The 14,256-nt window shown below is 40.8% G+C and overlaps 1 protein-coding gene across 1 annotated transcript in view; it reads right to left on the bottom strand.

Moving 5' to 3' along the window:
* LOC127052397 (cytosolic phospholipase A2 epsilon-like) overlaps nt 1-12,868 on the bottom strand; it is a 44,124-nt gene extending 31,256 nt beyond the window's left edge. The window contains 2 exon segments of the mRNA XM_050955995.1: nt 11,591-11,648; nt 12,716-12,868. Coding sequence (XP_050811952.1) covers nt 11,591-11,648; nt 12,716-12,868 — 211 coding nt within the window.
* Between the last annotated feature and the right edge of the window lie 1,388 nt (nt 12,869-14,256).

The raw sequence follows: 14,256 nt of genomic DNA, 5'->3' as shown, positions 1-14,256 counted from the left end.
TGGGAACCTGCTGTCCTAGGGATGAGTCTAAGTCAGCAAAAGTACACTTTTATAAACATAGTTTTATTACGGTTTGCGGAATGTCATTGTTTGCAATTCTATCTTGTCATGTGAGTTCCATATAAGCCCAAAAGTGCAGCTGATGAAATTTGTAAAACTCTTTGCTACTCGAGTGAAAATGTGCCCAAGTGTCAAAGCAGCAGAGTAAGATGAGGGTGCTCTTTTGCATGGCATTGTGTTGGTTTCAGTCTGGTTGTTTTAATTAGAGATGAGCTGACACCACAACCTTCACATCTGAATTTGAATTTGCCCAAAATTCGGGGGTATTTGGTGTGAGGTTTTGCTTCAGTTGGTTATAGAATTATAGGCTAGCTATGATATTTGGCTTCATAACTGAGCTCCTTTATAGCTGAGGGATGTTCAGATCTAGAATTTCAGTATGGGATGATTTCTAGCACTACGCTGCTATATCAGGATCATTCCGGAGCACTTTAGCTCCTTCAAGAATGATGAGGTCTCTCGCTCTACCTGGTAAAAGAATTAAAATTATTTTTTGATTGGGTTTATTTGCACAGCACTTTCAAATATGACTTTGGCCCTTTCCACCATCATGACCATCCCAGGTCTTTTCCTAAAAAAAGGCCACTTTAAAGCAGCTGTATGCATGACACAGTCTAAGGGAAGTTATATATGGATAAGAATAATCCTGTGGCAAAATTATACCCAAGTGTGAATGTACATTGTTTCAGGCAATAGGACACAAAGGATAAATGTGAATCATAGGGTAACACCATCCATTGTGCCCCACCCCTAAAACTTTATGAAGTGTACCCTAAAAAAAGAAGGTCTATTACTAAAGGATGACTAACCAGAGAAGACTGCTGCAAGTGGCATGGAGGAAACAGGTCCTAAGTACAAATCAGTATATAAATGTTTATGAAGCTGTCTGGAAAACTTTTCCATTTGAAATACACGCCCACTCAAACATTCAAGCTACAGTACAATGGACACACCCAAATCTGGATATGCTGTGTCTTGTCTTATTTAGTTTTGCTTGTGCCTTTAAACTGTACATTCTATGGGTATCCCTGACCTTTGGGAATCACAGAGTCAATGGTTTTATTCTTCCTTTCCTCAGTATTAGGAACTTGAAAGTGACAAAGCTCTCTCAGGTCTGTGTGGTGGTTTGATTTTTGCCTGCTGCCCTTTCCCTCATACAGATAGACAGGAAAGTATAAACCCATTGCTACGGTTTAGCATTTCTATGTAAGACTCCTGCATTCTAAACTCTGCTCTGATTCCCTCTGTCTCTCTTAGTTGAGTCACATACCTCTCTGCCTCAGTTCCCCATCTGTAAAATGGAAAGAATAATGTTTATCTCTCTTCCCTGTAGGGGATGGAGGAGGTTGTGATGATGAATATGTCAGTGCTCGTAAAATCTCACATAATCACCACCTCCCCCAATGGTCCTAGTAGCTCCCATACCTGAGCTTATTTGGGGAACCATCCCAAGAAAAACTTTTTTAAATATTAGAAACAGCACAGAGGTTCCAGCACAAGTAGCTAAGCTCCTTACACCCTGCAGCAGGAGACCTAGAAAGGACAGGGGGAAGCTGTCTTTGCCCCCTTTTTAATATAAAATGAGACATTTCATTTCTGAGTGACCCAACAGATCACTTCATTGACCCTCCCCAAAATTCTCAGACCAGCCTTACGTACAATGGTGTGATCACACTTGGAGTTTGTGGAGAGCAATATATTGTTTCACAGGCCCAATAAAAATATTTAGGGGCAGAGTCCTGTTATCTGTGTGGTCTTTACAGCTACTGTACAATACTGTGCACTTCTACAGCTTTGTATTCATGATAAATAATAGTAATTACACATAATTAAGATGAGGGTCAGGAGATCTAGGTTCTATTATTAGCTCCACCACAGTCCCTCTGGGTGACTTTAGACAAGCCACCAAACCACTTTGTATTTCTTTTCCCATCTGTAAAATATATCTCATAATACTTTCCTGTTTCCCAGGGGTGTCGTAAGGCTTAATTCATTCATGTTTGTGAGGTACTTTGAGATCCTCAGGTGGAAGGCACTATAGAAATGCCAAGAATTGCTGTTATTACATTTTCTGCATAGCTTTCTTTTGTATTCTACCATGCTAGATGCATGTACTCACCAAAATGAAAAATCAGTCAGTACTCACTATTTCACTCTGCTCTAATCATAGTATATGCAGTCCCTAAAAGCGTGTATGATGTGTCAGGCCCAGTATCAGTGTTGAGCAATCTACTGGAAAAGGTAGAGTAGCATGCATTTATAGGATCCAGGCCACTTTATTAGGCTATCAAACAAGTTACTAATTATCTTTTGGTATAGAAGCAGCGTTGGATCTTAATTGCATGGTGCCATCAGAGATCATTACAGCAACATGATCCAAGTTTGAAAATACCACGGCCACACTGACTCATACTGCTTAAGACAATAATACCAATACCAGAGCAAGGAACCAAGTCTGATGTCCCCATAATAGGTATCACACAGAAACATACCTCATCAAACAAATCATGATAAATAATAGTACTTGGCACTTTTATATCTTTCATCTGAGGATCTCAAAGCACTTGACATGGTAGGACAACAAACTCCCTTTTTACAGATGGGGAACCCGAGGCTCAGTCATGAATAGAAAACAGGCTACCAAGCTTCCGTATACCTCTGCGGGTAGATATCTGTGAAATGTCGTAACACCTCAAGCATGGCATGCACCACAGGAAACAATGTATACCACTTTGGAATCATCTGTTTTTATAACACTACAACAGTGCATATGACCAGCATGTAAACTGGAGTAAAAAAATCAAACATCGGAGGCCATATTACTTCAAAGATTTCCAGTCACTCTGTAATTTTAAACTGGAGGTGATTCACCTGCTGATCTAGGCATGTGATGGTTAGAATCATGGCAACACATTATTATTTCAGAGTGGTAACCGTGTTAGTCTGTATCAGCAAAAACAGTGAGGAGTCCTCTAAGGTGCCACAGGGACTCCTCATTGTTTTTATTATTAGTGATGACCTTAGGCAATAATGTACTGCACACTGTATGAACCAGTACATAATGGTGAACAGCAGGACATTCCCACAGTATGGCATGGATCAAATGTGTATATATATTTCCATTTAATCTTCCATAATGCTAATTTGCATGGATGCTATAAATAAGCAAATAGTGAACGTACCTATACACTCCAAAGTCAACCCATCAGACACAAAAGGAATGGTGCCATTGTATGACCACTTGCTTTAAAAGCAGATCAATTTTGTTGTGTCCAAATAACCACATTCTCGCCCTCTTCCTGCTCCTAATCCCATGTGACCAATGAGCTGATAAAGAAATATTAAAATGTCAGTGATTTGCTGTATAAGTGATGTGCTTACTACTTGTGGTTGCACAAACCCAGAGTGTCCAAAGTTCACTTCCCAAGGATGATTCAAACAGCATGACAGATAGCTGCATCTTTATACTACACAAAGTTGTGTGCTGTGCATAAGAGCTAAATGTTAATCCTATGGCTAATATGGTGGGGAACCGTTTGAGGAGCAATAATGTGTGCCAGTACATGCCATTAGTATTTAATCATAGAAATATTGGGCTGGAAGGGACTTGAAGAATTCCTCTAGTCCAGCCCTCAATGCTGAGTCAGAACCAAGTAAATCAAAACCATCCCTGACAGGTGTTTGCACAGACGCTGACTCCGTGGGTGCTCCGGGGCTGGAGCACCCACGGGGAAAAATTGGTGAGTGCTCTGCACCCACTGGCAGCTCCCCATCCCCCATGTCCCAGCTCACCCCCACTCCACCTCCTCCCCTGAGTGCCCAGCATCCCCACTTCTCCTCCCAGCTCTTGCTGCTGAAAAACAGCTGTTTCACAGCGGCAAGCGCTGGAAGGGAGTGGGGAGGAGGTGGAACAGAGCAAGCTCCAGGAAGAGGCAGGGACAAGGCAGGGATTTGGGAGGGGGAGGAGTTGAGGCGGCGACTTTGGGGAACGGGTTGGAATGGGGCGGGGCAGGGGTAGAGTCAGGTGCGGCCAGAGGCAAGAACTGACCAGCGCTGGGAAAAGCTGGCACCTATGAGTGTTTGTTTAGCCCATTCTTCAAAATCTCCCATGATGGGCATTCCACAACCTCCCTTGGAAGTCCATTCCAGAAACCCTTAGAAAGTTTTTCCTAATATCTAATCTAACTCTTCCTTGCTGCAGATTAAGCACATTACTTTTTGTCCTACCTTCAGAGGACATGGAGAACAACTGATCACTGTCATCTTTATAACAGCCCTTAAATATCTGAAGACTTATCAGGTCCTCTTTTTTCAGGACTAAACATAGCCAGTTTTTTTAACCTTTCCTCATAGGTCAGGTTTTCTAAACTTTTTATCATTTTTGCTATTCTTCTCTGGACTTTCTCCAAGTTGTCCATATCTTTCTTAAGGTATGGTGCCCAGAACTGGACACAGTACTCCAGTCAAGGTATCATCACTGCCAATTAGAGTACTTTCCATGTCTTACATAAGACGCTTCATTTAATACACTCCAGGATAATATTAGCTGCTTTTTTTTTGGTAACTGCACCATATTGTTGTCTCATATTCAGTTTATGATGCACTATAAATCCCGGATTCTTTCCAGAAGTATGATGGCCTAGTCAGTTGTTCCCCATTCTGTAGCTGTGCCCCTCATTTTTCCTTCCTAACTTTCTGTTCTCCAAAGTGTAGCAATCCCACCCAGTTTGGTGTCATCTACAGATTTTATAAGCACACTCTCCATTCCATTATACAAGTCATTAATAAAACTATTGAATAGCGCTAGTCCCAGGGCAGACCCCTACAAGCCCCTAATAGATAGGCCCTGCCAATCTGACAGCAAACCACGGATAACTATTCTTTGAGTATGGTCTTTCAAGCAGTTGTGCACCCACCTTATAGTAATTTCTCTAACCATATATCCCTAGTTTGCTTATGAGAATGTCATCTTGGACTCTGTCAAAAGAGTTACTAAAATCAAGATATATCATGTCTATCCGCTGCCTCGCACCTCCCATCCACTAGGTCAGTAACTTTGTCAAAGAAGAAAATTAGATTGGTTTGGTATGGTTTGTTCTTGACAAATCTGCTGGCTATTCCTTATAAACCTGTTGCCCTCTAGGTGCTTACAAATTGATTGTTCAGTAATTTGTTCCAGTATCTTTTCAGTGTCAAAGTTGGGCTGACTAGTCCATAATTCGCTGGTTCTTTTTTGTTCCCCTTTTAAAAGATTGGTACTATTATTTATTATACTGCCAGTAATTGGGTTTCTGATTTTCCTGAACACTAACACCACTGGCAATAACAGCAGTGGTGTTTTTGTGATATTTCCTGGGCGATGTTTATAGTGAGGTCTGGAAGGTCAGTGAGTCTGAAAAGGATTAAAATAATCTGCATTCATATCTAGTTATAAACAAACAAGCCCCAGACATGGTCTAAAACGAGTTGTATGGCTGTAATGTGGGAGCAGAGAGTATCTATGGCACAGACAATGGGCCAAATTCACAGATGGCCAATGGTGTTGTCAGTTATATATTGGTAAATAGATGCAAATTGGTATAAGTAGGTGTATCTTACATACTATGGAACAGTGGAGGGTGAGGAGTAGCAGCAAGAGAGGGTATGAAGATGCAAAATAAAAATTCTAAATAAAGACTTCAGATTGTCTTGAACGAAAACTCTTCCATGTGGAATGAGCACTCACTAAAACAACCATAAACAAATAGTGATAACTGCAATGTATCTACTTGGTGGGAGTTGCTAGTGAGATACTGAGGGAGTGGTGGTAGGAAAAGCCTTATTTAACATCTTCATTAATAATCTGGAAGAAGGAATAATCAGATGATATTATATTGGGAGGCGTTCTAAACACCAGCTGAGACAAATAAATGATACAAAGAGATTAGAAACCTGAGCCGAAAATATCAAAATGAGGTTCATCATGGAAAAATGCAGAGTAAAATACCTCCGGAAAAATAACCTTAAATACAGATATTCAGTGAGAGAAAATAGGCTGGAAAGCTCTGATGAATAAAGCCACCTGTGGGTGATAATAGACTGAACAGGACAAGTAGCAGTCCCTCACCGTCTGGCTCTGGAAAAGTCTTTTCACTTCTGGGCACCACATTTCCCAAAAGATACCAACATACTAAAGGGTGTTCCGAGAAAGGAACAAAAATGGAGAAAGGGGGCAAGGACTGATTTATGAAGAATGATTTAAAAAGCTGTGTGGTGGTTCAGCAATAAGTAAGATAGATGTTCTAACTACAAGTATCCATGGGAGAGAGAATTACTTATAGTCATACACCAGGGTTTGACTTGGACTAATGAGATGAAACTAAGAGAAGAAAATGTAATCTCAATATTAGGAAAGTGATACTATGGAGAAATCTCCGATGGACAGTGGTGGAGGCTCATCCTTCCAGAATGTCAAAACTAGACCAAACAAAACACTAGGGAAAGGTCCTGTAGGCAGATGACTTGGTGATCTAATGAAGTCTTCCATCTTTCTATGATTCTATGAAAACTGGTGAGGCTAGTGTTATTTTACACCTTCCTATTAAGTTACTTACCCTGTGAAGAAACAAATGGGAGGGTATAGCAGGATAAGTTACACCCAGCTGCCAACATGTAATTTACACCACCCTTTGTCACCTCGGAATTTGGCCCAAAGGGGTTAAACATTTTTGTAAAAGACATTTTAGTTAAAACTTGTTCAATTATAATATTCTACCAATTTTTATGTATTTCATGGGCGCAGTTGTATTTCTGTCATAAGAGATCCCATTGGTACATACAAATTAGATGCAGTGAATTACAGAGAACAAGTATTACTGAAATTAGACAGCAGTCATTTAGGCCCTGATCCTGCAGCTAGATCTATGCAGGTGAACCCATGGATTTAGTAGGAGCCCTGAGAACTTCAACAAGGCTCTGCACAGGGTCAGTCCTCATTCTTTTAGTTGCAAGATTGGGGCTCAATACAGAAATACTTCACAGATGATTGTTTTTAGGGCAGTGTTTGTAGTACTGAGTGCTAGGGATGGCGAGTGAGGAGATCTGCGAATGTGGGCGTGGAAGTCAGAATCACAAGTGCCACCTTTTTTACTGTCCACATTTCCACACTGTGAATTAGTCACTTTTACTCACTCATCAATAAGCACAGATTATCTGCAACTCTGACTTGCAAAATGCTCTCAATTAATCTTAAAGCATCCTGAATCAGATACCAAAGGATGTCAAACCAATTTGTTTACAGCAGTAGCTTCCTGCATATTAATATCTGCCTCAGAAGGGGTGATGCTCTTTGTTTTCAACACTTTGTTTCTTTTCCTTCTTGATCTTTTGCACCTTGGAATTTTTTCTCTGGGAGCCTGGTGTTCACCATATGAAGGATGTACCCAGTCCACCAAAGCTCTCCTTTCACAAGCATTGTTCCAATGTTTTTTGTGCAACTTCTCATTATTCATGATTTTATCTTGCCATTTTGTGTGAATAATAGCTTAGAGGTGCTGTTGATGAAATGCTTTCAGCATTTATTTGCAGGCAATAACTTGTCTATGTTTCACAGAGTAAGGTAAAAAGGCTGCAGCATGGTAAACACACCTTTTGTCCAATACTGTTTTGGTTCCAGACTCCAGACTGCTTTCTGTTACAGTGTGAATATGTCTTTCATATTCAAGCAATGACTTTAACAGGCAGCATGATCTAATAGAATAAGTATAGGACTGGGAACCTGGAACTCCTGACTTCTAATCCTGGCTCTTCCACTGCCTAGTCCTTTATCCAAAAATCTTCTTGAATTAGGAAGGGCAGTAATCCAATTGTAGGCAACTCCCACAAAAAAAAGAAAATCAAACGCGAGGAAAGGATAAAGCACATTGGCTTCCCTCCCTGAAGACTTTTATGGAAAAGAAAGGAAAAGAGCTGGAGTATGGTAAAGTCAATTTCAGGCAAGTGGCCAGGGCCCATTAGAGGGGAATTGTGTGGGGATAAGGACCCAGAATTAGCTTGACAGGGTGAGACATTCTTCAGGTCCATAGGCCATTTCAATCTCCTCAAACAGTATTGAGATGAGGGAGGAACCTCCTTTTCTGCTCTGGGAGAGGTCCTGAAGGCTTCTATTCAGACTCCTGCACTGGGTCATTGGGAAAAGGAGCCTGGGCACTCACTTAGGAGTCCTCTCCCCTTACGCTCAGCAACAGGAAAAGGATCTTTAGGTAAAATGTCATGTTCCTGATTACTTCACTCCCCTTCCACAGTGAGAGGGGAATCAAAAGGCTCTTCTTCACATCCATTGGTCAGTGGCGAAGCCCATAGGGTACCCAAACAAAACACCAGTATCAGGAAACTAAAACTTCTGGATGGTTGCAATTCTGCTTATTTTATCTGAACCAAGGTAGTTCAGGCTGGTTCATGTAAAGGCATTTTGGTTTCAGCCTCTCTATTTATAATAGATTCACCGTTACAAGACAAATGACCACCTACTGTTTTCTGAAGAAGAGAGATCATCATTGTTCACAGCCCTTTCTATTGTACTATGAATTTCATGTATTGTTAAAGAGTATCATTAAAGTACTAATCTGCATATCTATAACCTTCTGGGACTTCTAAGAGAGTAAATGGGAATAAAAACAATTAGCCAAGTGAGGGCTCAATTATGCCTTGAAGGCACAGACTGCACTGGGGGAAAGGCAGTGCCACACTGCCCTATGGGAGATGCGGGAGGTAATGTGTCTCCTAAAGAGACTGATGCCTTTTCACCGAGGGTGACCAAAACGTCCTGGAGATTGTCATTATGGACAACAGAAACTGTCCCCTCAGTACATAAACAAGAAATGTATAAACAAATTTACACCAAGTGCTGGACTCTTTGAGAAAACACACAACACATGATACTGGAAGAAATGTGAAATTAAAACTTGGCATTTTTCATTTAGTCACGTAAACTGTCTTAACCTATTTTGAGAAATGTACCAGCTTCCATAATAGCAAGGTAAAGCACAAAATGCTGTTTTTATTAAAGCCAGAAGTAAAATGATTACTACACATTTGCAGTAAGAAAATCCCATAAGAGAACAGATGTGAATTAGATTCCTTTTCCTTCTCCTCTGGCATAGTATCATCTATTCTCTTTAAACTAAGATTATCTCAGAGAGAGATAATGCCTCTGGGCAGAAACAGGGCCACCCAGAGGGGGGGCAAGTGGGACAATTTGCCCAGGCCCCGAGCCCTGCAGGGGCCCCCATGAGAGTTTTCTGGGGCCCCTGGAGTGGGGTCCTTCACTCACTCCTGGGGCCCCAGAGCTTCTTCCGCTCCAGGTCTTTGGTGGCAATTTGGCAGCTGGAGCCCCCACCCCCAAAGACTCCAGGCCCCATGAATCCTCTGGGCAGCCCTGGGCAGAAATAACTATGTAGGGACCAGAAAGTTCTGCAAGGTTCCCCTCATTATTTTCCTCTGCATTATTTTGTCAAAGGCTGGGGTGTGCCCGTCTGAGGAAGATACTGGAGGTCTAACCCATACACCCCACCAATCCCCTGGGATCTACTGTGGACACATATCTATCCACATGAAGGCCTTGTGCCTCTGCATTGGCTTTGGGCTCCATGAAGCTCTACCTTGGCTTCCTGACATTGTGTGTCCTTGGAAGCCACAAAGCCACAAAGCAAGTACAATTTCTCAGTACACTGGAGATGATGAACATCCACCCTCTCGACTCATGAATCCCTATACCTGCAGACACCACTCTGGGCTCTTCAGAGGAATGGGGAATGGGGTGGAATAGTACTGTGAGGGTGCTTGACCCTTCAACCATCTGCCTGGAGACAGCCACACACAGAAGTTCCTGTCAGCGCGTGGATCCTATGGGCAGACTCTGGACTTTCATTCTCTGGTGTGTTCTAAGGAATTTTTGAATCTGACAGTGCTATATGGGTTCGGTGGGACAAGACAGTCAGCCAGAGCTTCTTGTGCACAATGTGGTAACTGGATTTTAGAATTTCACAGACAAAGGCTCTTATAATATACAAGCATGCATCTAACAAAGTGAGTATCCACTCACAAAAGCTTATGCTCCAATACAATTATTAGTCTATAGGGTGCCACAGGACTCTTTGTCGCATAATATACAAAGTCCTCTAAGTGTACACCTGGGATCTAGGTACAGCATAGGGATTCCTCTTTTCTTTTTTGTAACCTGCAAGGCATTCATGTTGCTTAGTTATACAGCCAGTATTTTCACATCTCTGAGAAAGCTCTGGGAACTGGAGAGATACTCACGCAGGTCGGCCTTCCGCAGATTTTTCATTCTGATAACTTTTACACAGAGCAAGTTGCAAGGAGAGGGCTCCATCTGCTGAACAATGACAAACAAAAGACATGGAATGAACATACGCAGAGAGAGAGAAATAAACTTCAGAGTAAGCTGCATCTGCTATTGTGTCCTCTTAAATATTTTGATACCAATCGCCAAAGAGTTTCTGGATGAAATTCTTCCCTGTAACATGTTCAGCTTCTTTCTCTGTGCAGGTTTCTGACCATGTAGATCTGTGCTGGGCATGGAACCAATGGTCAAGCCTCCAATTTGCCCAGATTCTTCCCTTTTTTCATTCTGGGTGAGCTAGGGGAGATTCCACTTTACAGGTGTGAGGTTATTTATTATAACTTATTCCACTCACTAATAGTCAATAAAAAGAGCAGAGGAGAAGATTGTATTAACCAATAAATATGACAGGTGTGACTTAACATCTTATGATCCAATGACATAGAAATATATGGTGTCTCATAAATATATTTTGTTTTATCAATACCAGTTTTTATTTATATATATATAAATACATATCAGTTCCACTGATCTGTGCAAAGTCATTTCACATCCACCATAATTTTATTATATTAAATTTCAGCAGACTCTATTACTAACTCACTGAACAGCATTCCTTTTGTTTTGGGTTTTATGTAATCATTTGCAGCTAATCTGGTGGATTCCAAGCAGAAGCAGCATATTCTGTATAGGAATGAACAGTATGTCTTTTCCTTATTAAAACTTAAGTGATATTTCAAATACACTCTATATGGAGCTACAACTGAAAACCACATGAAAACTTCAACTATTTGAAAAATCTGCTGCCTTTCCTTTAGTTGAGCTTCTCCTAAGGAGCATATTGCATATCCTTCAGAGTCTGAAATGGCTGGCAGTTCATACCTAGATGCAGCAATTCCAGGGATCTCCAAAGCTGAAAGCATTTTAATCTAAAGCTCTAATGCTAGTGGCTATAAAAACTCTCATTCTCTGTGCATTGGCATAGAAAGGGGAACTGTAACACACACTAACCAGTGGGCTACACACAAGGAGAGAATCTCCACAGAAACCATCGCATTCTGACATGATGTGAGTATTTTGCATATTGTACAGTCAACAGGAGAAAATGTAGCAGGACAAAAATTCTAATATCAATACTGTTGACATTCTGCACCAAAGCCTCATCTGATTCAAATCACCATAACTCACATCCTCTGAGGATCTGGCCCAGAATATCAACAAAAGTGGGTCTCAAAGACTCAGACCCCTGTAGAACACAGAAAGTGAAACTGACATCTTTAGAATTCTCTGCCTCAGTATCCTTGGTTGGGAAACTTTTCCTTCAAAGAAAGAGCCAGAAAAAATATTTATCCTGGAAACACAGGGAAATCATTGGAAAACTGAAGGGCACTTAACAATCCTGTCAGGAATGTGAGACATAAGGCTGACTCAGCCAAAACTCTTATCTTGGGTAAGGATCAGAGAAACATGGCACATGTCCACAAGCATGGGGAGGTGGAGGGTAGGGCGTTCCTAAATGAATTTCCTTTTGAAGGAATTACGATAGAAACTAATAAAAGTTCCATGCTCCAATCCACATACACACAAAAAGAAGAGGAACTTCACAGTGAAGAAAGGATAGAGGAAGGAATTCAAAGCAGAAAAAAAGGACATTTCACCTATGAAGCAGGGAATGTTGCTATCACTAATTAATTATTCAACTTTTTGGTGATGAGCAAATTCAATTCCACCTTCCACCCCCACTAAAAACACACAAAAACCTAACTTAGCTTGTTCTCCTGATACTTTTTGCATAAGAGCAGTTTTTTGCACTGCATAGTGCACTGATTCATCTGATGTCTATCTACCTTTCACAATGGATTTCTTTGAATGCTTCATTTTGAAAGAAAGCAAGAGGGGGCAGTGGTAATATTTAAAAGGAAACATCTTTTCAGTTTCAGTTGTTGGTATAAATCATTATTGCAGGGTCACATGTGGACCCCCAAATTTAGAGGAGTTCCCCCTGTATATCACCCCAGATGTATGAAAAAAAATTCTTATACTGTGCCCATCACCATGTCATCTGACTACCTATTTGACACAGAGTTACAGTATTAATTTATCAAGCTGGAGGCATAGAGCAAACAAAACCCATCCAAGTGTCTTCGTGGCTATGAAAGATGGTGTGGTAGGACAAAAGCTTCTCACAGCAGTAGCTAGAGAACAAATAGCAAGGCTGCTTCTGTAGTTAAAGCAGAACTCTGAAAGCAGCACAAACTGCAGAAGCTGCCTGCACATCTGAATCTCAAATACTCATATTTTGTTCTTTCTTACCTGGTACGAACTGGTAGATAACCCCATTGTGATCTTTGCTGCATCCAAGTCAGAGGCTAAAAGTGGTCCTTGAGCGTAGGTTGCAGAGCTGACAGTGACTCCCAAAGCAGGTTTATACTCTTTAAACAGGTAGAAGTGAAAGAGCAGGTGCATTATAAACTGACTCAGAGCCCCACCCTTCCATGACTTCCAAAAATTAAGTAATTCCCGTCTCCTTTCTCTCATTAGGTGTGGAAAGATTTTCTTTGTAGGTTTAGTGATTGGGGGGAAGGGAAAATACAGCAAAAGGGGCCCTATCCTTCCAATTATGGGTGCATAGCACATAAATAATGAATAAGATTTTATATTTATATAACCCCTTTAATTATAAATGATGTCAGAGTGCTTTTCAAACTAAAAAATGGTGGGGAGATGAAATGTCATGATAGGGGGCTCCTATAGACCACCAAAACAGGAGGCGGTGGAGAATGAGGCATTTCTGGAAGAGAAAACAAAAATAACCAAAACGCAAAACCTAGTAGTAATGAGGGACTCTAACTACACAGGTATCTGTAGGAAAAATAATATGGCAAAACACAAAATGCCCAATAAGTTCTGATAATGTACTGGGAACAACTTCTTGTTTCAGAAGATGCAGGAAGTAACCAGAAGGACAGCCATTTTAGGCTTGATTCAGCTAATAGGGAGGAATGCACTGAGAATCTGAAGGCTGAAGGCAATTTGGGTGAAAGTAATCATAAAATGATAAAATTCTTAATCCTAAAGAAAAGAAAGAGGGAGAGCAGCAGAATAAAGGCAATGGACTTCAAAAAAAAGCAGACAAACTCAGAGAACTGGTAGGTAAGGTCCAATGAGAAGAAAATCTATAGGATAAAGGAGTTCAGAAGAGCAGGCAGCTTCTCAGGAAGACAATATTAAAGGTATAACAGCAAACTATCCCACATAAAGTAGAAACATGGACAAAATGCTAAGGAAGAGTACAAAAGAATATAACAAGCATGTAGGGACAAAATCAGAAAGGCTAAGGCACAGAAAGAGTGACACCTGGCAAAGGACATGAAAGGAAATAAGGAGAAGTTCTATTCAAAGAAAAATGTAGGTCCTCTACTTAGGGGGAAAGGAGAGCTAATAACTGATTACATTAAGAAGGCTGAGGTATTTTATGCCTATTTTGCTTGTCTTCACTAAAAAAGTAAACTGTGACCAGATACTTAAGACGATTATTAACAGCAACAAGGGGGAAAGAATGCAAGCCAAAATAGAGAAAGAACAGGTTAAAGAATATTTAGATAAAGTCAGATGTAGGCAAGTCAGCAGGACCTGATAAAATTTACTCAAGGGTACAAAAGGAACTAGCTAAAACAATCCCAGAACTGCTAGTGATTATCTTTGAGAATTTATGGGTGAGGTCCCAGAGGACTTGAGAAGGGCAAAATTACCTACCTACTTCTAAAACAGGGAACAAAAAGGAACCAGGGAACTATAAGCCAGTCAATCTCACTTCCAGATCTGGAAAGATATTGGAACAAATTATTAAACAA

The sequence above is a fragment of the Gopherus flavomarginatus genome, chromosome 5, assembly GCF_025201925.1.
Source record: "Gopherus flavomarginatus isolate rGopFla2 chromosome 5, rGopFla2.mat.asm, whole genome shotgun sequence".
NCBI classification, from domain to species: Eukaryota; Metazoa; Chordata; order Testudines; family Testudinidae; genus Gopherus; species Gopherus flavomarginatus.
This window is presented reverse-complemented; position numbering and strand designations above follow the sequence as displayed.